Source organism: Talpa europaea, assembly GCF_964194135.1.
Source record: "Talpa europaea genome assembly, chromosome: 13".
In the NCBI taxonomy this organism is placed as follows: domain Eukaryota; kingdom Metazoa; phylum Chordata; class Mammalia; order Eulipotyphla; family Talpidae; genus Talpa; species Talpa europaea.
The window spans coordinates 47652608-47675130 of record NC_140080.1 but is presented as its reverse complement, the minus strand read 5'-3'; the positions used below and the strand labels follow the sequence as shown (position 1 = coordinate 47675130).

Sequence of the window (22523 nt, the reverse complement as noted above, 5' to 3'; positions counted from 1 at the left end):
TATTATTAGTATATTGTTGCATATCCTTTATGGGTAGAACTGTAAACAGGAGGAGAATGGTTATTATTAAACTCAAAGGAGTTACTATTTAAGATTTAATGATTGCCAACTTACACTCAGTTTGAGATTTATGTGTTACACTATACAATTTATAGAGGATGTGGTGATGGCAAAAAGAATCCCAAATAGATAATGGTGAGTGAAAGATATGTAGTCCTATTTGAGCTGTATTCAGGTATTTAATGGTGTGTGTTACTGATACAAAAAAAAAGTATTAAGATATAAAAATATATGTACAGATTTTCACCACCTTATTGTTTATAATATCAAGATGTCAGAATTAAGAAGTAAACCAAGAATAAGAAGTTGTTTAATTATGCAAGCATACTTTGAAGCCATTAAGGCAATATTACACTTTTATATTAAATGACTATATTAAAAGCTCTTCACTTATTAAGGGAACCTTTTTTAAAGTTTGCATAATTTCATTTGGCTAAAAATAAAATAGGAATCTATGCACCAAATATTAACAGTAATAATGTTCTGAAGGTAGAATTTCAGGTGGTAATGTTTTTCTTCCTGCATTTGTCTTCTAGTTTTTTAATGGTGAAATAGATACTGTTTCTGAAATATGAAATGATAAAGGAAAAAAGTATGCTGATATGAAGATGATACAGAGTAATCTGATCATTTCAATAAAGTAGAAATCTAGATCATCTTACTATTGATCATCTGCTCAAAAGTAAGGCAGAGGCAATTTAGTTAAAAAGAATGAAAATGGATCTTTTCCACAGTATGCTAAGTGATCAGAGTTTGGGAAGAACATTGGATTTGGAGTTAACCCAAGACTTGTTTCTGCCACTTCAGTGCCTCTAACCCTCACCTTCCTTATCTCTTCTTCATAGAAAGGATTCAGAGTTAAACTGACCTATGCTATGTAGAATACTTAAGTACTCAACATACTGTAACAATAGTAAAGATTGTGATTAAAAGAGGTAACGTGAGTAAATAGTGGTTCAGAACTTGACACAATTTCATGATTCAGCAACATTTGACTCATTGAATGGAAGTGTATTGAGAGTACAGCGTGCCATTCCATAGAAGTAAAGGTGCAGTTCTTGACTTTCACAAGCTTACATACTAAGAGGAAGATTGATAAATAAAGCACAGAGTGAAAAGCGCTCATTAAACTGAGAATCTTAATAGAGTGCAGAGAAAGGGTACTTCACTTAGAATGTAGTAACTCTTGAGGTATCCTGAAGAATGAAGAGGTAATGTTAAAGAGGGGAGTGAAGAAGAATAAACATTGTGAAAATGGAGACCAGGATGGAGAAGTATGTTCAAGGGAGGGAAAGCTGCATGCGTAAAATTCAAGCAGTGATAATTGTGTTACTCTATTAATGGTTGTATTGACAAACTCAAGCACGAGCTTGAGTAACATGCCAAATCACTCATCTAAGATGGGATTGAGTTTGTAGTTCTCATAGGTCTGTTGGATGCCAGATTCCACCCTGGGGAATACTGGGTTCCATATATTGTTTACTACAGTGGATCACCTATGAGAATGCTGCAGTTTAATTTTTTGCATGATGACTTTAAAACTGATACTAATGTTACATGAAAATGACATTTATTTTAGCGTCTTTTATTTGTTTGAGCATATTACTATTGCAAGTATCTGTAATCTCACTTTTGTAGAATGTGTAATTAGTGCCAAATATTTTCACAGTTGATTTAAGCTTCTATGATCAGATCCTAGAACATATGGGCCAAATAGACATATGTTAAGACACTACACCCAAAAAACACAGAATACCCATTCTTCTCAAGTGCACATGGATTATTCTCTAAGACCACAAGACAAACAACAAATACACAAAGATTGAAATCATACCAACCATCTTCTCTGACCATAAAGGCATCAAACTAGACATCAACTATGAAAAGAAAACAAGAAACGCCGTCAAATGGAGAGTGAAGAACATGCTACTGAAATACCACTGGGTCAATGAGGAAATCAAAGAAAAAAATTAAGAAATACATTGAGACAAATGACAAAGAAGACATAACTTTCCAGAATAGATAGGACATAACAAAAGCAGTAATAAGATGAAAGTATATAGCAATACAGGCCCACATCAAGAAACAAAAAAGAATCCATAAAAACAACCTAATCTGTCATCTCAAAGCACTAGAAAAAGAACAACAAAAAGACTCAAAAACCACTAGAAGAAAGGAAATAATAGAAATCCAAGCAGAAATAAATGAAATATAAAATTAAAAAAAAAATGCTAAAGATCAATGAAACCAAAAGCTGTTTCTTTAAAAAAAAAAATAGACAAACCTTTAGCTGCGCTCACAAAGAAAAGGAGAAAACTCAAATAAATAAAATCACAAGTAAAAAAAATTACAAGAGGATAATTAGACATTATTACGAATAGTTTTATACAAATAAGTTCAACAATTTAGATGAGGTGAACAGATTCTTAAAACCATATATGCATCCAAAGCTCAATAAATAGAAAATCTAAGCAAACCAATTACAAGTAATGAAATTGAAACAATAATCAAATCCCTCCCCAAAAACAAAAGCCCATGACAAGATAGTTTCGCAAATGAGTTCTACCAAACATTCAAAGATGAACTGGTGCCTATCCTACAAAAATGCTTCATAAAAAATGAGAAAGAAGAAGTACTACCAAGTACATTTTATGAAGCCAACAATACGCTAATACCTAAACCAAACAAAGAACATAAAAAAAGAAAACTACAGCCCAATCTCCATAATGAACACAGATCCAAAAATACTCAACAAAATCCTAGCATGTTGAATCCAATAATGCATCAAAAGGATAATGCATCATGACCAAGTGGGATTTATACCAGGGACACAAGGATGGTCCAACATCTGAAAGCAATTAATGTAATTCACCACATCAACAAAAAGAAAAACAAGAACCATATGATCATGTCAATAGATGCTGAGAAAGCATTTGAAAAAGTCCAGCATCCATTTATGATGAAGACCCTTGAAATTCTTAGAATAAAAGGAGTAATAAAAAACATATGATAGACCTATAGCCATATCATTCTTAATGGTGAGAAACTAAAAGTCTTTCTTTTAAGATCTGGAACAAAACAAGGATGTCTACTCTCATCACTGCTTTTCAATATAATACTGGAAGTCCTAGCTAGAGCAATTAGGCAAGAGAAAGACATAACAAGGAATCCAAATAGGGAAAGAATAAATAAAACTATCACTGTTCTTGGATGGTAGGATAATATATAGAGAGAGAACCCTAAAAACTCCAAAAAACTAATTAAAACAATAAATCAGTTTAGCAAAGTAGCAGGTTAAAAAATCAACACACAAAAATCAGTAGCCTTCCTATCTGCAAACAATGTATCTGAAAAGAAGAAATCAAGAAAACCATCTCATTTACAATTTTACCCCCAAAAAATGAATTACCTGGGAATAGACCTCACAATGGAGGTGAAAGACTTATACAAAGAAACTACAAAATACTCATAAAAGAAGCAGAAGATACAAAAAAATGGACTTTCTCTGCTCATGAAAACAAAATTAACACCAAAAGCAATTCAGATTCAATGCAATTCCAATAAAAATCTCAAAGGTATTCAAAGAAATAGAACAAATATTAATGAAATTCATATGGAACCACAAAAAAAACCTCGACTAGCCAAAGCACACCTGACTAGAAAAAGGAAGACTGGAACTGTTACACTCCCAGACTTCAGACTATATACTACAAGGCCATAGTAGTTACAACAGCATGGTACTGGAACAAAAAAAGACACATAGGACAATGGAACCGAATTGAAAACCCAGACATAAAGCTACATATCTATGGACAACTAATCTATGACAAAGGAGCAAAGAATATGCACTAGAACAAGGGCAGTCTCTTCAATAAATGGTGCTGGGAAAACTGGACTGCTACATGCAAAAGAATGAAACTAAGTTACTGCTTTACACTGTACACAAAGATCAATTCAAAATGGATAAAACACCTGAATGTAAGACTTGAAACCATACAAAACATAGAAGAAAACACAGGTAAAACACTCCATGACATATATCTCAGAAACATTCTTAAAGACTCATCCCTGGAAACAAAGAAAATGAAGGAAAAGATAAACAGTTGGGACTACTTCAAACAAAAACTTATGTACAGTGAAAGAAACAATGACCAAGATGAAGAGACTCCCCACAGATTGGGAGAAAATATTTGCACTCCACAAAACTGATAAGGGACTGATATTAAAGATCTACAAAGAGCATACACAACTCAACAAAAACAGAATAAAGAATACAGTCAAAAATTGGGCAGAAAAGCTAAAAAGACACATCTCCAGAGAGGAAATACAGATAGCCAACAGGCACATGAAAAAATGCTCAAATTCACTTATAATCAGGAAAATGCAAATAAAAACCACTGTGAGATACTACCTCACACCAGTAAGAATGGCCCACATTAAAAGAACTAACAACAACAAATGCTGGCATGGAGAAAAGGGAACCCTTTTACATTGCTGGTGGGAATGCAAACTGTTCCAACCACTATGGAAATCTGTGTGGAGGACCTCAAATTACTAAAAATGTATCTACCGTATGACCTAGCAATTCCACTCATAGGAATCTACCCAAAGGACACAAAAACATTAATATTTACAGTCCTGTGTTACTCACAGCACAATTTACTATAGCTAAAATAGCATTTAGGATGTTTCCGTATTTTAGCTATTGTAAATTGTGCTGTGAGGAACACAGAAATGCCCCAAAACAGATGACTGGATCAAGAAGATGTGGTATATATACCAATGGAATGCTACTCAGCAATCAAAAAAGATAAAACTCAATGCCATTCGCAGCAACCTGGATGAAGCTGGAAGGGATTATACTCAGTGAGATAAGTCAGAAGGAAAAAGAAAACTGGTTTCACTTACAGGAAGAACATAGGGAAACCATACAAGCGATCAGTGGGGAAGAAAAAGACAAAACTAGCAGCCAAGCTATAAATTGAAACATTCATCAGAGGAGGGAAGAGCAGAATCTATGGTAATGGTTCAAGGGTGTCTTGGTGGTGGTAATTTTATGAAGATAACACCTGAGAGAAGAAATCAAACGTTGTACAAAAGCGAACAATATAAAAATACATCAATAAATTTTAAAGAAACTTATGGTCACATATCTTGATTAATATAAAATTCAGCTGACACTGTGTTCTTTTAAAATTCACATTTTAAAGCATGTGATTCTTCATATTTAACATGTAGAATACAAGCATGTTCTAGAAATGTTCTTATATGTAAATTCAGATGGGCTTGTCTAGAGATGTTCAAATCCAGGACTATTTTATTAATTTGCAATTTTCAAACTTTAATAGGGCCTGGTCTCTAGGTTGCATGAGTTTAATGTCTATGAGCTGCCACATATAAATTGTGTCTCTTTGTCAATGTAGTTTCTTCATCTTTGAGGTCATCTTTGAAATAATCATACCTACCTTTCTTCATCTTTGAAATAATCATACCTACCTAAAGAGTTTTGTGAAAATATAAAGGAATTAGAACAATGCTTTTATATAAATGTTGCCACATATATATTTAAAGATGTTTTTAACACATCAAACCCCTGTTGTACACTCAAAGAGACTAAACCTGCTTAGAAGGATAGTCAGGTCAGAGCTAACAGTTGACAAGGGTCCAATCCAGGGCCATAACTTGAGCTGCCAATCACTGGCACTGAACTTTCTATAACTTAATGCTATTAATAATATTAAAATTAAAATGTCATCTACCTTCACCTAAGAAAGTGACATTCTGTGACTATAAATAGATTTATCTGGATTTTTAGGGGGAGTGATTATGTGAAAATTAATTTATTTCAAACATTTTCTATTTCAGTATACGATCTTCCCCAACGGCCAAATGATATTCAGCTCTTTTATGGAAACATGCGTAAAATTATACTTTCAGTAATTGGAGAATTCAGAGAATCCATTTCTAGCAGAGAATTTCTTCAGCCTTCTTCCAAAGCTGGTTTAGAATTGAAAAGGTAAAATTAATAAAGTGTCTTTCACTAGATTTCAAGATTATTTGATGCATAATAGAGCTGCTCTCCTCCTTGTATTTTTTTTATCATCACCTTTATTTTTCAGTTTAAGTTAAAATAATTTCAAATTTCCAGAAAAGTTTTAAAATAGTAGTAAAGAGCCCTCTCATCTGCTACCTGCACTTAGATTCCTAAGTTGTTAACATGATACCACACTTTATCATTCTTCATGACATTTTTCTGAACTATTTAATAAGAGTAAAGTTGCAGGTATGATGACTAATTAGCCCTAAATTTCAAATACATGCTCTCCTAGAGCCATGGTCAACCATCAAAGTTAAAACACTAATATTCGAAGCAGTATTTACCCACAGATTTCACTACAATTTTTCCAGCTCCCCAGTAATGTTATAGTTCTGTCAAAGAAAATTCCTCTTCCTCATTGGTCAACAATCTAATCTAAGATCACTTTGCTTTTAGTTAACCTGTCTCTTTACTGTCCTTCCTCTTCTTCATTATGGAAGAGTTCCTCCGTCTCTCCTTCTTTTTTCATGACTGAGAAAACAGAGGGTTGGATTACTAGAGCCACAGAATCAAATATATTCTCCATATTTAGCTTTACTAATAATTTTTGGTGAAACATGGAGAAATCCAAGAGTGCCAATTGCTAACTCCTATGTACTTTTTACAAATTGGTACTAGCCTCTGCCTCACGTTTAACCCAGGCTCTCTGCATTGTGTATGTGATACATCACTTACACCACAGGTGGGAGTTCTCAGTTTTATACTTTAATATGCCAAAGATGAGCTCCTGCTCCCTGATGGCACAGAAGTCAAAAACCATGCCACCAGCTTTTGAGAAAAGAACCTAAACAAGGTTACCTGGCAAGAGACTGGAGGCAAAGTTCTGAAATCAGTCTCCCTGAGAATGGGACTTTGGTATTTATGGGTCTGAGGAACAAAAAGCAATTTATAAAAAAATGTAAGTTTGGATAGAATCTGATAGGTTGCTTTCTGCTAAATCATGGTGTAACTTGAATTCGGGTCCAGAACTGCAGCAATTCACATTTGCATGTTGTTCATCTAATAATGAACCACGCATCATAGTTCCATCTTTTATGGCTATTTTTAGGTCGGGGAATGAGAGGACAATGCATGGGCCTGCACTCTGAAATATAGCTTGTCGACTTATGAAAAACAGCATCTTTTTCTCATTTAAAATGAATAGGGGTACTCCCCCGCCCCCAACTGTTTTCACTCTTGCAAGCCTGCCCTGCAGTTCTTGTAAGATAAGCAAAAACAGGAAAAGACTACCACAACCATCATGGTTTCATAAATTACATAACCTGTAGTATTTTTTTCCAACAACTATGCCACATAGGTTCATAAATTTTAGGTTTCTTCTACCAGAAACAATTCGAGGCTGATCAGATGTATCTTGTTAAAAGCATTTTATAAAATAAGGACATGTGTACATTGGGAGATCTGACATTAGCAAGACTACAAGGGGATCTCACCCAGTCGTCTCTTCTTCCTGGACATTCCCTGTTAAAAGGAGAAAATAGGATGTAGATCAACTGATGACCCTTTTTCTACCAGTGATCTTGATGGTGGTTTTCTCAGTGTACCTCTTCAGGTGGTATACAAATATTAAATGTCTTAAGGAAGGTGCTTAGACATGCTGATCATCTTGTTCCTCAGACTTGCAGTACCCAAACACACAACTGCCTAAATCATGTTATTACTATTTTGTTACCAAATGGTGACTTTCTCATTCCATCTTTCTTTCTACATTTGTTAGTTGTCTTTGCTCTTAGAGGAAGAGATTTGATGTGCTTTATTCACTTGTTAGAGTTGACTCCTGGATTTATTCTTAAGCTTTTACTGTCATTCGTTGATCTCTTAATCTGGCGTGATCCTTTGATGTGCTCACATCATTCTTTGAGCACTTCTTTATTCATTGACACAAAGGATATACTAGACTCATACTTTCCCTTTTCTAACCCTGGAATAGCTGTTTCTTTTTGAAGCCTTAGTTCTTTTTAGTAGAGAATGGTATTAACCCTTTGCACTCCGAACCATTCTGGACATTGGCTACCAGGTACTCGACGCTACTTTGAGTGGAAACGTGCATTTACAGACCCTCGTATTATTTAGTATAATTTTGGAACCAAGTAACGTATTATAATGATATTGGACTTATATGAATTGGGTGACATCGAGGAATGTATGTTTGCAAAAAAACCAATATTTTATTGTTTATAATTTTGTACAGTATAAGTTTTATAACACTCCCCAATATGCATTGCAGGCTGATTAGTGCATGTTTGACATGTCTGTATAGAGGTCTATCTGGAGCTCATCTTCACCACTACTTGTCATGAGACTCATTCGTGGTTGGACGCTTTGCCATTGTTCTAAGAAAAGAATCACTTTTCCGATTTTCTCCTCGTTAGATCTATGTGCACTGCTCGAAGCTTCAAACCAAAATGAGCTCAGCTTTGAAAATCTTTTCCTCCAGATGTAGACTTGTTTATTTGTAATTATATATCTCACTATACAGTGCGCGCTATGTTCGAAAACCGACCTTTCTTCTACAAACTCCCCTTCTTGCTCTTTTCAAGTGGTGTCGCGAAGTGCTCGGACCGTCGTGAGCACGCATCTCACATTCTCGTCGGACACAAAACCCTCTGACATTTCTTGTATATATCTTAGTAATTTTACGATATTTTGATTTAATTTCTTGTGCCATTTCAAGATAAAACTTCAGGGAAACATGCATGTCTCAAAAAGTTGCGTTGAAATAACTCAATTTCCCCGTAATCACTAATAAATTGCAATGTCCCCTGAGAGGGGACATCCGAGTGATATGCTAGAATTCCTATGTCCCCTGAGAGGGGACAGCAGAGTGCAAAGGGTTAAAAACCAGGATGTGGGCAGTAAGTATACTCTTTGCTATTGAAATGTCATTGTTCTCTAAGCCCTTTTCAGTGAACAGAACAAGGAAATGTATTAATTTTTATGTAAATACATATGCATCTATGTCTATTTCTGCCTATAAATATATTAAAACCATGAGTTTACATTGATACCTCCAGTTCTAATCAACAAAATCCTTTCTTTTTTCCCTGTAATTATACTTTTTTTCCTTCAGAACTAAGAATCCTAGCCCCATTATCTTCAATATATACATTTTTACTCAATCTCCCTATTGTTAACCATCAGTGCACTGTCTCTTTAAGCCCAGTGTTGCCACCTCATACAGGGTGAGAGCTCCCTGTAAGTCCCAGTGCCAACTGAGAACTCATTGCTGACTCAGACCCCTTGCTACCTCATGCTGTTAGGGGGAAAAGGATGTCCTAAAGCTAATTCCATACAGGCTTTGTGGACTTCACCCCTACCCCAGGCCAAAGCCGGAAGACACTGGGAACTCCAAATTCCATCACCACAAAGGGAAGGTGGCTGGGACCTGAGAGTGGGGTTAAGCAGCCAGGTTGGTATAAAGCCAGACACGTGGGCTTTGGAGGGGTCCCACATTTTGACTCTCCGCCAGCTCGCAGCGTCCGGCCAGCTCAGAGAGTGCTTTTTGGGTTTCCAGGTCGGCGGATCGGGTAGGACGCATTAAAGACTTTATTTCCCTATTTTCTCCCTGAGTTGTACATTTTCCTTATTTCCTTTTCCCTTGTAAATAAACCTTTTATTAACCTTTTGTGTGTTCCTGTAGTGGAGTATTCATAAGTCCCTTGTAAGCGCGCAGGTGAGGACCCACGGCCAGGCAACCCATTCAATATCGGGGCTGCACTATAACAATGTCAGTGCCTCTAGCTCATGCCTGCCTGCTCTTTTCCTCTTCTTTTGATGTTAATTTTCTCTTCAAAGATAGTCAATTAAAGAAAAATTTAAGGATAGTAGTACGTATTTTTTGAAAATGAGTTGGGAGGAACTGGTTCTTTAGGAAACTAAAAAGCAAAGAATCAAATGTTTCCTTTTTTAATTGTTTCCAAATTTGGGACAGTAGAGTCTGATTTGAAAAGGAAGGGGTGACAGCATGTGATACTGTGATTTATAATAAGAAATACATATTTGGTCTCATTCCCCCCTCTGGACCTGAGCTTCTAAAACCCTTGGAAAATAAATGATCCAGGTGTTTAAGGTGTCTTTTGTTATGCTAATGGAGATGCTAATTAAGTAGCCCACACCTAAGGTTAGGGCTGGCTGCCAGTAGAACCACCCTTGTAAATAGAATTGGAACTTACATCATTTTCGTTTGTTGTGATGTTATGTTTTAACTTCTGTTATTTCCTCTTTTATCCAATTGCTAATAAGTAGCATTTTGCTTAAACGCCATAGTTTTTCTCTTAAATTAGTTGATTTCTAGTTTTGTGATATTGTAGTTAGAGAAGATACAAGATATAGTTTCAGTCTTTTGTGATTTTATTGACAATTGACTTGTGTCCCAGATTAGGTCTATTTGTGAAAATGTTCCATGTGCTCTTGAAAAAAATGTTTATGCAGCAGTTTATGGGCAAAGAGTTTTATAAATGTCTGTTAGACCTATTTGTTCTAGTGCCTCATTTAAAGCTGTTGTATTTTGTTTTGTTGATCTGTCCACTATTGTAAGTAGGGTATTAAGGTCCCCTTATTCTGTTGCCTTATAATAACCCTTCTGGATTTCTTTCATATATGGTTTGGTGTCAATAAGTCCTTTAGATTCTGCCTGTCATGGAAGCTCCATACTCTTCCTTCTCTCTTGCTGGATAGAGGATCTTGGACTGGAAGTCTCTAAGTACTTTGAATCTTTCTTTCCAGTCCCTTTGTGCTTGTAATGTTTCTGTTGAAAAATCTGCTGATTGTCTGATTGGTATTCCCTTATAGATTACCCTTTTTTCTGTTTTCAGTATTCTGTTCCTATCATTGATTCTTGACAACTCTGTTATTATTATGTGTCTTGATATGTCTTTTTGGTATTATTTTGTTTGGAACTCTGGGCCTCTTGAATCACAGCTTCTGGTTCACTAGAGTGAGGTGGTTTTCAGTGACATTTCTTTTTTTTTTTTTTTTAAAGATTTATTTATTCATGCATACAAGAACCAGGGTACAGACCAGATGTGCAGGAAGGTGAGAGGATTCACCAGAGACAGAGTGGGGAACAGAACAGACTGACCAAAATACACTGCTGAGGGGAGCAGCGGGTGAGACAGGAGAGGTCTGCCTCGCCATGTGGGTATCTCCCCGGCCGGCCAGGATTGAACCCGCGCTGCAGAAGCTGCAGGCAGCTTCACAGCATTGTGCTCAACCACCTGTGCCACCAGGGAGGCCCTCAGTGACATTTCTTAAATAGGTTTTTCTATACCTTACTCCTTTTTGTCCCCTTCTGTCATGCTCCACAACAGCACTAAGTTAAGGCTCCTATTAGGTTTTTTGGTTCTGGCATTAATATTATGTTCCTCTGTCTCTTCATATTTTACTTTGTATGGGATTTACTGAAGACAAATTTATAATGTTGTTTTCGTACTTGTTGGGGTAGTCACTGGGACTGGAATCAGTGAGGGATAGTAGGTATAAAAGCGGGTCGGGGCAGTGGGCATTGAAGGATCACCTCCAGTGGACTCAGAAATTTGAAATTTCTGTTGTAAAATGTTTCTTTGTGGGAGGTGTTTTGGATATCTCAGTCTGGGGTGCAGGTGTGGGTTGGGGTGTGGCAGGTGTTTCAGATATTTCAACTTTAGCTTCAGTACTAGTCCTTTCTATAAGGTAGACTAGGTGCGCTCACCTGATTTAGACTACAGCTATTTTATATTGTGGGCTCAGATTCAAGCCAGTGGTCCTCATTCTGTAACTCTCCTAAAATGCATCGTTTGTCTTGGGTGCCTGCTCATGCATGTCCTTATATATAAAGTTCAGTGCTGATCTTAGCCCCAGTGTTGGGTGTGCCCAAGTCACTTGCTGTAGGGGACTTTGCTCCACAGCCATTCCTCCTTCTTGTGCGTTGTACTGTCCTGTTATTAATTTAAACAAAGTTCTCAGAGTTTTTCCTACCTGTTTTAGTCAGGATTATGCTCTTATTATATATGCTGATAATCATTTTTTTCCACAGGGGTTTTGACTTTTGTTTTGCATTACTTTTGTTGTACATGTCTAAAGGAGGTGCCATCTTGCTACTTCCATCTTGCTGGATTTGCCTTATAGTAAATTTAAATCACCAAGTTTTCTAGTCTTTAGTATAACAATATTTGACCTGTACTTTACTTTTTGTGTATTACTTTCTACATAAAGTAAAAGATTTTTATTCACTGAAAAGTATACAGCATATAATGCAGTTTATCTAAATATTTTTAGATTTATGATGATTAGTTTTAAAATGAGACACAAACTGTCTTTTTATCATTGTCAATTTCTCTCTCTATAGTGAGTCGGACAGTCCTGGGAAACATGGTGGCAATGTTTCTTTGGATGTTTTACCAGTCAAAGGTCCTCAAGGCTCTCCACTTGTACAAGTTGTTAACCCTTCTCCAGATAAATCTGCCTCTGAGGAAACATGGACTATCCAACCTGAACACTTGATTTTGATGGCCCCTTCTGCTTGTAAGATGATCAAATGATGCCACAATAAGAACACCTTCTAGAACCCAGGGCAGTGCTATCTTTGTACCCAGGGCTCATCTAGAATATATACATGTGTGCAAGTGTGACAGATGGCTTATGATGGCCTCCTTTCACCTGCTAGATACCTAATTCAGACTTGAGACCACAAGGTTTTACTCGTCAGTCCACAAACCCAGAGCGGCCTTTTCTTGCACCACAGAGCCTTTACAAAAGCACCTGTTTGATCCTTTGCCCCATTATCATTAGCATTGGCATAGTTTTAGAATAAAAACAAATGAATCTGTCTGAGATACGTCCAGATTTCCTTTCTTTATCTTTGTTCAGTATTGAATTTTATTGAGTATCTGGAGTTTCAAATGATCTTGCTTTACCAGCAATTTGAAATTCCTATAATTGGACAATTGAGAAAGCAAAATAGTTGGTATACTAATGTATTTATTTAGAATTCATTTTTACCATTTGTTGACTTTTTTTAACTAATGCTAAATGTAACATTTTATTTACTTATAGATGATCTGGCAAAAACTGGATGTTTCCGCATTTTAAATAATTCTATTAGGTTACTGAAATTTGAACTATATTGGCCTGCACATTGTCTTACAGTAACACCACAACATGGATTTATTGCACCAAAGTAAGTAAAACCTTTTCTTCTCGGTGTTATTCATAGCTAGTTTGCTGAATTTTAAGGATCAACCATTTTAATTGATTTAGTAAAATTTTGTAGTGAGCTTATTACTCTGTAAATACTGCCAAGTGTTCTATGGGACCACAGTGAGTTCAAGACTCATGCCACTTTGCAGAATAAAGACAGTGTCCACAACCAACCAGTGTACAGCCTAAAAGATTGTGTAAGGTGGGAAAGAGTTCCTGGAGTCAAAGATGCCAGAATGTTTTGTGATATATTATTCTGCCTACAAAACTACAAAGCAAGGGCTGCAACTGGGCATGTGATGAGGCAGTGATCAGATGATCCTGCCTTTTGTTGCCTTAGGTTTGTCTCAACTTGTTCTGCTGGTTTTGTCTAAAGGGCATTTTGTAGACAAAACTTCCTGACTTTTCATGTCTGAGCTTTCCATTTTCCACAGGAATATTAATATTCTAAGATAGAAGGAAGTCTTCTGGGGCCAAATTTGACAAGTAGCTGCCCTCTGTGCAGTTTAATTGATAGTGTTAAAGTCACAGCTCTACAGCTTTTAGGGGGACTTCATCTGGATTGTACAGAACATTCACATTCACATTTGAAAGTTGTTTCTTATTTGGAATTAGCAGATTTGCAGAATAGCAGTGTGAAGTTTTATTTACTTCTATGAAATGATAGGGTATGCATCTTAGGAGAATTTACTTGACTACAGCTGAGCGATTATGGTTAGGGCACCCCAGAGAAACATTCTTAGGACCAAAGTGATCAAGTAAACATTTACTAACTAATGGTTGTAAAATAGGGACTGATAGGCCAGATTTTTCACCAGCAGCTTTTTCCATCATCCCACCTATTTAACTTTCTAGTAAAGGAAAATTAACTGGCTCTACATTTTTGGTGTATACCAAAATAGCTTTTGTAACTGTTGATTTCTTTTAAGTTATGTTAAGTCATAAATCTGATTGCATAGTCAGATTTAAAGCTCTGACACCCCATGGCTCTAGAAGCACAGAAACTTAGCAACTGGCTAAAAAAAAAAGACAATTTTTCCTTTCCTTTTCCAGCCCTCTTTTATTGTAGTATCTTCTCTATTGAATTACTCTTCATTATCAAGGCTCTCAGAGCTTTTGTACTATTAATCTTTTGCTCCAGAACTTTTTACTTTAAATTGCTTTTAAAATTGTATTTCCGGGCCTCCCTGGTGGTGCAGAGGTTATGGCCAGCCACTTCGGCATGAGTTAGATCCCCAGCCAGGGAGCTAACCCACATGGGGCAGCAGACCTCTCCTGTCTCACCTGCTGCTCCCCTCAGCAGTGTATTTCAGTAGATCCTCCTGTTCAGACTTCCACTTTTATCTCTGGTGAATCCTCTCACTTCCCACACCTCTGGCCTACACCCCAGTTCTTGTATGCATAAATAAATCTTTGGGGAAAAAAATGTGGGCCTCCCTCAGTGGCCAGTGGTTGAGTGCCGTGCTGCGAAGCTGCCCGCAGCCTCTGCAGCGCCAATTCGATCCCTGGCCGCCAGGTAGGGTCCCACATTGTGTGCAGACCTCTACTGCCACACCTGCTGCTCCTCTCAGCAGTGTATTTCGTCAGTCTGCCTGTTCTGTTCCCCTCTCTGGCTCTGGTGAATTCTCTTACCCTTCCGCTCTTCTGACTATAACCAGTGCTTGTATAAATAAATAAATAAATCTTAAAAAAAAAAAAAAAAGAAGAAGAAAATGTATTTCTGTGGCCTGTTTTCACATGAGTGTAGGCCCTATGTTCTTGAGTTCCTGTCACTCACCTTTTTTTTGTTAGTCACTGAGTTGAGGCAAAATCAGATATGTGGGAAAGCTGTTCTCTGCTTTTCTGAAAAATAAGGAAATAGTTTGTCATTGGCACAAAGTTATAACTCATGGTTATTGCTATTAAAGTGTATTCATTTTCATTGTTAAATTCTTACTTTTAAGGAGTGTGCTACAGATTCTTGTGAGTCCTAATTCCTCCCTATCCACAAAACGTTCAATGTTCCCATGGAGTGGTTTGATTTATATACACTGTGACAATGGACAAGAGGTACTTTTTAAATTGTTTTTAAGAAACATTTCTTTTGTAGCTTAAGTGTTATAATCCTTAATTAGCACTTACATTTCACAAAACAATTGAAGTCAGTCTAGCTGGACTTATTTAAATAGAGCACTTATTAGTATGGAATTTTTACATTAGGGATCTGAATCATACTCAGGGTAAGGTGGAGTGGGGCATTGAAACAGTTATTTACAATTTTGCTTTAATAAAAGAAGGGAGTTGGGGGTCTCCCGGTGGCGCAACGGTTGAGCGCTGGGCTGCGAAGCTGCCCACAGCCTCTGCAGCGCCGGTTTGATCCCCGGCCACCAGGTGAGGGTCCCACATGGTGCGCAGACCTCTCATGCCGCCCGCTGCTCCCCTCAGCAGTGTACTTCAGTCCTTCTGCCTATTCTGCTCCCCGCTCTGGCTCTGGCGAGTTCTCTCACCCTCCCTTGCTTCTGACTGTACCCAGTGCTTGTATAAAAAATATTTTTTTTAATTAAAAAAAATAATAAATAAAAGAAGAGAGTTGGGGGAAAGAGGGTAGAGCCAGAGGCTTGCTTTGAGATCTAAATAGCAATTTCTAAATTCATCAGTGTTTTGTTAGTTAGACATTACTATTCTCTACCAGGATTTAAAAAGTTTTTTTTTTTTTTTTTTTTTTTTTAATGATAGCTACATTTGTGTCTAATCCTTTTACTTGTCTCATTCCAGAAAATTGTGAAAGTTCAAATTCGGGAAGATTTGACCCAACAGGAACTTCTCACTAGTTTGGCGTCCAGCCCTTTTGGAATCCTGTCCCCAGACACTGGACCTGCTGTTAGTTATTTGGCAAAACCAATAACAAAACCACCTTCCACAAAAGTTGAAATAAGAAACAAGACTGTTACTTTTTCTATAACAGAACCTGGTGAATCTTCAGGTATGGCATCAGGAATTAAACCTTACTTAGTGATAAGCACCAAATTTTCCCCCACTTCAGGAAAAAAAAACATGTTGTCATTGACAGTTATTTAAGTGATTGACTGGGTTTGAAGGAATTCACAAGTCATAAAATGTTAAAACCTAGGTGTTCAATAACTATATTCCAGAAATCTTACATTGTATTTGATGGGTGCTTTAGATTTTTGCCACAATTGCTGAGAAATACACTTGCTCAATTTCCCCATTTGTAAATGGTCATTGTAATTAATACCGAGGTATTACTTACACACTTAACTACACACTATGTGAACACACTTCACATAGTGTTTTCATCTAGTGGCATGCGATATTGCTAATATTCTTTCAAGGTTCTGAGAGTATTGTTTTTTGCCTTACCTTCCCCCATTGACAGTTCAATTTAAATTACTAGAATTGAACATGGACATGTTAGAAAGGATTTGGGACTCTGTTACCTAACTTTGCCTCTCTCATTGATTTTGTCTTCCACTCAAGCTCAGTTTCCTACTTCCATGGTCCTCCCTGTGGTTTTGATGATCACCAATAACTGTACCATGTTTTCACTGTTTCAAGTCCGGCACTTCCTGGCCATCACCCTCAGCCCCATTCTGTCTTGCCAGCTCGCTTCCTCTAGGGATTATAGCAATTCTCTGACCTCATTCAGATCTCCAGTCCACGGGCCCTACTACCTTTTCACTCTCTATCACCCTGTTCATCCCACATCCCATCATAATTACTGCCTCACAATATTATCTACCTTGTATCCCTTTCTTTCTGCATTCCTGTCTAGCAAAATCCCAAGCCCTTTTAAATCCACTGTTTTACATACTCCCTATCTCTACCCTAGTAGTAGAACCTTGGAGGAGAAAACTACAGCCTTGCCTGATTCATCTCACCACTCAGATGCCTCCTCAGCACTCTGCTTTCCTACCAGTCCTGCTTAGTATGTGACCTTTACCCATCTCCAGCAGTTAGCTAACAGCATCTTTTCAAAGCTCCTGCTCCCTTCTCCTCTCCACTCCTGTCTCACTCTTTGCAGCTATTGAATTTGCCTAATTACTGAAAATATTAGAGTCTATTCAACTACATGAAAGGCTTCTGTTCCATCACAGACTAACCCCTGTGTTTTGGAATCTAGGCCCTTTCTTGAAGTAAAAGGATTGTGGTCCCACTTCTACTTCCTCACACCATTTAGCTGCTCCCACTACTACACCCTGAACCTGCTCCTGTCAAGATCACTCAAAAGCTCCATTTTGCCAAACCCAGGTTCTTCTATGTGGCTTTGTTAACATGACCTCCCAACACTTGTCAACCACTCCTTTTTCCTTGATAAACTTTCCTAGGTCTCCCAGTTTTTCCCTGCCTGATATGTACCACCTTGGGTTCCATTGCTATCTTCTCTTTTTCCTAGCCTCTAACACCTGCAAGTTGATTTCCTTTTCTCCTGCCATCTAGTCCATCAGCAAATCCTTTTAAATATGTGTTCAAAATAGATCCTGCTATTTGCCTGTCCTTTTCGTCCCATTGCAGACCTAGTGCAGCTTACCACAGCATCATTTTTCAACTGAGATACTCTAGTGACATCTTAAAGGACTCCTTCTTCCACTCTGGGCCCCTTCTAGTCTCTTTTCTATATAGCAGCCAGTACTTCTTACACAGTAAAAACATAAATCATCTTATTGCTCCCTGGCTGAAACCCTTCGGTGACCTTGCATTGCACTTCAGTAGATCTAAAGTTAGGCTATCAGCCAAACTTGATTTTGTTAGAAAATATTGTCATTCCTTTCCCGTTGGAAAGATCTCCTTTCCTCAGAGAGCTAGTGGTTGTGTTTTTTCCACAATGTGAGATGATTATAGTAATGAATTATCGCAGTAATATGTTTATTTACCTCTCCAAAGAGTTTGAGTTGTTATACATGCGATTCTTTTAGAAAGTTACCTGGAACTTGAGAATCATGGTAACAGAGACGTGAAATGGCATCTGTCTTCTTTAGCTCCACCTTATGTCAAGGTCAGTAATTACCTCACATATGTTCACTTTAATGTTTAGGCTGTATGCAAAATGTTTAAAAAATTAAATTGTGAACATAGGTTGAGGTTATTGATTTTGTTTGTTTCACTAATTCATTCATGTAATTTTCTCGTAGGTGGGGCTAGAACATGTCCACTCCATTTCATAGATGGTTTTGAGAGTAAAATTAGAGAATGTGTATGAAAATAAATACTTGCTCCATTTAATGCTCCAAAATCCTTTTTTTATCTGAAATAACTTCTTTTGAAAAGTAATGTAAAATTTTAATTACAGGACACTGTATATTGCACACACATATCCATTTTTCTCTCCCTCTGAGTACTGTTGTATGTTTTCAGCTAGAGGAGATAGTTCAGGAGATGGACTTGAACATTTTTTGCCAGTGAGTGTCAGCAGAATGTATCCTGCTTGTAGTCTCCCCCAGTGAGCACTGCCCGAATTGAACAAGTTGTCATGTGTATTATTTAGAATACTTGGATCTTTCTCCCGTATATTTAGTGTGACAGTAACGGTTTTGAACTATAATGTTAGCAAATCATGTACAAGTAGAGCTGGATCTATTGAAAAGAAATAAAAGAACACACATTGCATAGGATGTTAAAAGTGCATGTCCAGGTTCTTAAGGAAAAGGTAGTCTTTGAACATTAAGGACAAAATAACCTGGAAGGAGGCTGCTGATAAGAGTTGAGTCAGCATGAGATCTCTTGTGAGCCAAGGCAAGTAGCATTTTTATTCCTAGGCAGGTACAAAGTGTGCCTTTTCCACTGCGAAGCAAATTGTATGTTTTCAATAACCATAAGGGTGATGGTATCACTGGAATTAAACTTTTTTCATTTGATTGTTCGAATGATGTCTTTGTAGGGAATTGACGAAAGTGGAGATGTTTTTAGAGCTACCTATGCCGCATTCATATGTTTTCCTATTTCTGGTATACTTGAAAGCCATGGAACCCAAAAGGTTAGTTTTGACTTTTTTCCACATAGCCAGCTGGTTTGAACATGGTGTTGACTGACCAAAAGTGGCACATCTGTATCTACCCAAAAAGTGTTTCCCCTAGACCAGTGCTGCCCATAGCCAGGTACTGCAGGACAAGATGCTGCCTGCACGTACAGTTGTGCTACGCCCGCAGCAGAAAGATTTGCTGTTGAAAAATTGCCAGCTAAACAAAACACCATGCTCAGTGATATGGTTGATTTACATTCAGATATAAGTAGTTCATCTGACCACATACTGCCAGTGCTTAGAATACACTTGAGTACCACTGATCCAGATAGTGTTTTTTATCCACCAACTATAGTCAGAGAAATCTACCACTACTCGAAAACAGCACAGTGCTCCTGAAATAGTCAGTACTGTATTTTCATGGGTAAATGGTGGCAGACCCTTTTAGTTACCATGACCCTTTGAAATTTTAATTCTTTTGTGGGCCTGACATTGCCCCTTCAAATATTTCTTAGTGACACTAGTCATTCACTTGCCCTTTTATATGCTTTTTCATGCCAATAACTGAAATATTTTAAACTACAACACTTGAGACTGCAAATAAATTCTAGAATATAGTTGTAAAATCATAACTGATCATAAAGGAAGCTTTGAGTAAGGATAGTCATCTCAAACTGTGCACTTTACTGGATTAGTATAAAATAAGGTTCCAAAGAGTTTCTGCTCTCTGGAAGAGAGACAGAGTTCTACACCCAGAGTTTATTTTACCTCCCACATCACAGTAGAGGTACAGGCACAGAATAGGGAACACACACATTGCTTTATAGAAGTTCAACATCTGAGAAAAAGTTGCCAAAAAAAAAACCAAAATCCCCACCAGGAAAGACATACTGTATTCATGAACTGGAAGGCCTAACATTAATATAACAATACTACGTTGATCTGCAGATTCAGCAAAATCCCAGCTGATTGTGTTGTGTTGGGATTTTTATTTATTTTTTGCTGGGGTTTTTTTTGTTTGTTTTTTTAAGAAATTCACAAACTGATGCTACAATTCATATGGACATGCAAGTGACCCAGAATAACCACTACAGCCTTAAAAGAGAACAAAGTTGGAGGACCTGGACTTATCATTTTCAAAACATACTGCAAAGTTACTATAATAAAAACAGCGTGGTACTGAGATAAGGATAGACATAAAGAATATGTGGAATAAACTTGAGGGTCCTAAAATAAACCCTCATGTTTATGGTCAGTTGATTTTTCAATAAGTACATCAACACAATTCAGTAAGGAAAGAGTATTTTTCAAAAAATGGTTCTGGGACAATTGGATATCATCCACATGCAAAAGAATTTAGCTGGACCCTTACCTCTTGCCATATTCCAAAATTTAAACAGACCATGCATCTAAATATAGGAGCTAAAGCTATAAATCTTAATGACCTTGACTTAAGTTTTTTTTTTTTTTTTAAGATTTATTTGTGCGTACAAGAACCGGGGTACAGGCCAGAGGTGTGGGGGCTGAGAGGATTCACCAGAGACAGTGGGGAGCAGATTAGGCAGATTGACAGAAATACACTGCTGAGGGGAGCAGTGGGCGAGCCAGGAGAGGTCTGCTGCACCATGTGGGTAGCTTCCTGGCCAGGGATCGAACTTATGCTGCAGTGCTTCACCATTTGGCCGATAGCTTCATAGGTTGCGTCTTAATTCCTTGCACCACCAGGGAGGCCCAGTATTCTTAATTACCAATAAAGCACAAGTGTCAAAAGGAAAATTAGGTGAATTATCAAAATTTAAAACTTTAGTGCATCAAAAAACACCATTAAGAAAGTAAAAAGACAATTCAGAGTATGGGAGAAAATATAAAACATTTGACAAAGGGGCCTCCCCAGTGGCGCAGTGATTGAGCACTGGGCTGCAAAGCTGCCTGCAGCCTCTGCAGCGCTGGTTCAGTCCCCGGGCTACCGGGTGAGGGCCCCACATGGTGCGCAGACCTCTCCTGCCACCTGCTGCTCCCCTCAGCAGTGTACTTGTTCTGCTCCCCCTCTGGCTCTGGTGAATTCTCTCACCCTCCCATGCTTCTGACTGTACCCAGTGATTGTATAAATAAATAAATAAATCTAAAAAAAAGGTGTTGGTTAGAATACGGAGAAACTGGAACACTCATATACTATTGATGGAAATGTTAAAAGGTGTAGCCATTATGGAAAACAGTTTGACAGTTTCTCAATAAGTCTGGCAGAACTACTATGTGACTCAGTAATTTCACTTTTCAATCTATATATTTAAAAGCTAAAAACTGGTGACCAAACAAAAATGTTGGTATTAAGTTTTCATAGAAACTCTGTTATAGCTAAAAAAAGTGGAAATAACCAAAAGGTCCATCAACTAAAATTCATAAAATGAGATAATTGTCAAATCACTTTCTAGATCTGGTTACTTAATATATATTAAGGGGGAAAAGGCAAAACATATTCTTCTGGGAACCCATTTAGGGAATTATCACCAAATAGCACAATTATTGATGCATATAGTAGTGATCCAAGAGGAAAAAAAGAATTCAGTTAGATACAACCTATTTCTAAAAGTAAGAGAGATACACTTTTTAAAACATTGGTTTTGATATGGGTGTAAATGAACTAGTGAAAGTTAAAGTTCCCATATGTTCCTGGGGTATAACTTCCAGCAATATTTTCTTCCCTCCTCTTTATTTTCTGGTATTGGAAGGAGGTATGAATTTTATTTATAAAATACCTGGTACTGTAACCCTAGTGGTTCCAGATCCACTTGTATTTTTTCACCATTTAAGAAATGGTTAATTTTCTTCCTTAATCGTCTGCCACTTAATGATCTATACGTGTCACTCTCTAATCTTCGTCACCTCATTTCCTCCATCAGTAGCCTCCCTTTGCCGCCATGCTCTCAGGCATGCAGTCCACTTTGTTTCCTGTGCTGTGTATTGACAGAAATTAACAATAAAATAGTTAAGTGACTTATGTTCAGACTCAGAGATACTTGTTAACCTATCTAATAGTATTTTTAATATTGAAAACTCTCAGTGCTGGTAACCTTTATAAAATTCTATTTTTAAACATTGCGCTTTATCATTATTGTAACCATTCCTATTCTGACAACATTCTGAAGTTAACTGGAGCTATTATTATATAGCAAATGGTACTTATTTTTTCTGCCTCTCACTGCACACCCACCCCTTCCTTCACACTTTCTGTAT

General features: G+C 37.3%; 1 protein-coding gene across 1 annotated transcript in view; it reads left to right on the top strand.

Annotated features, from left to right (window-relative positions):
- CEP192 (centrosomal protein 192) overlaps positions 1-22523 on the top strand; it is a gene marked incomplete at its 5' end in the record, with an annotated part of 111523 nt that overhangs the window by 79178 nt on the left and 9822 nt on the right. The window contains 7 exons of the mRNA XM_084252672.1: positions 5926-6076; positions 12483-12658; positions 13190-13313; positions 15277-15382; positions 16088-16295; positions 18247-18326; positions 19209-19304. Coding sequence (XP_084108798.1) covers positions 5926-6076; positions 12483-12658; positions 13190-13313; positions 15277-15382; positions 16088-16295; positions 18247-18326; positions 19209-19304 — 941 coding nt within the window. The remainder of the gene's footprint in view (positions 1-5925; positions 6077-12482; positions 12659-13189; positions 13314-15276; positions 15383-16087; positions 16296-18246; positions 18327-19208; positions 19305-22523) is intronic.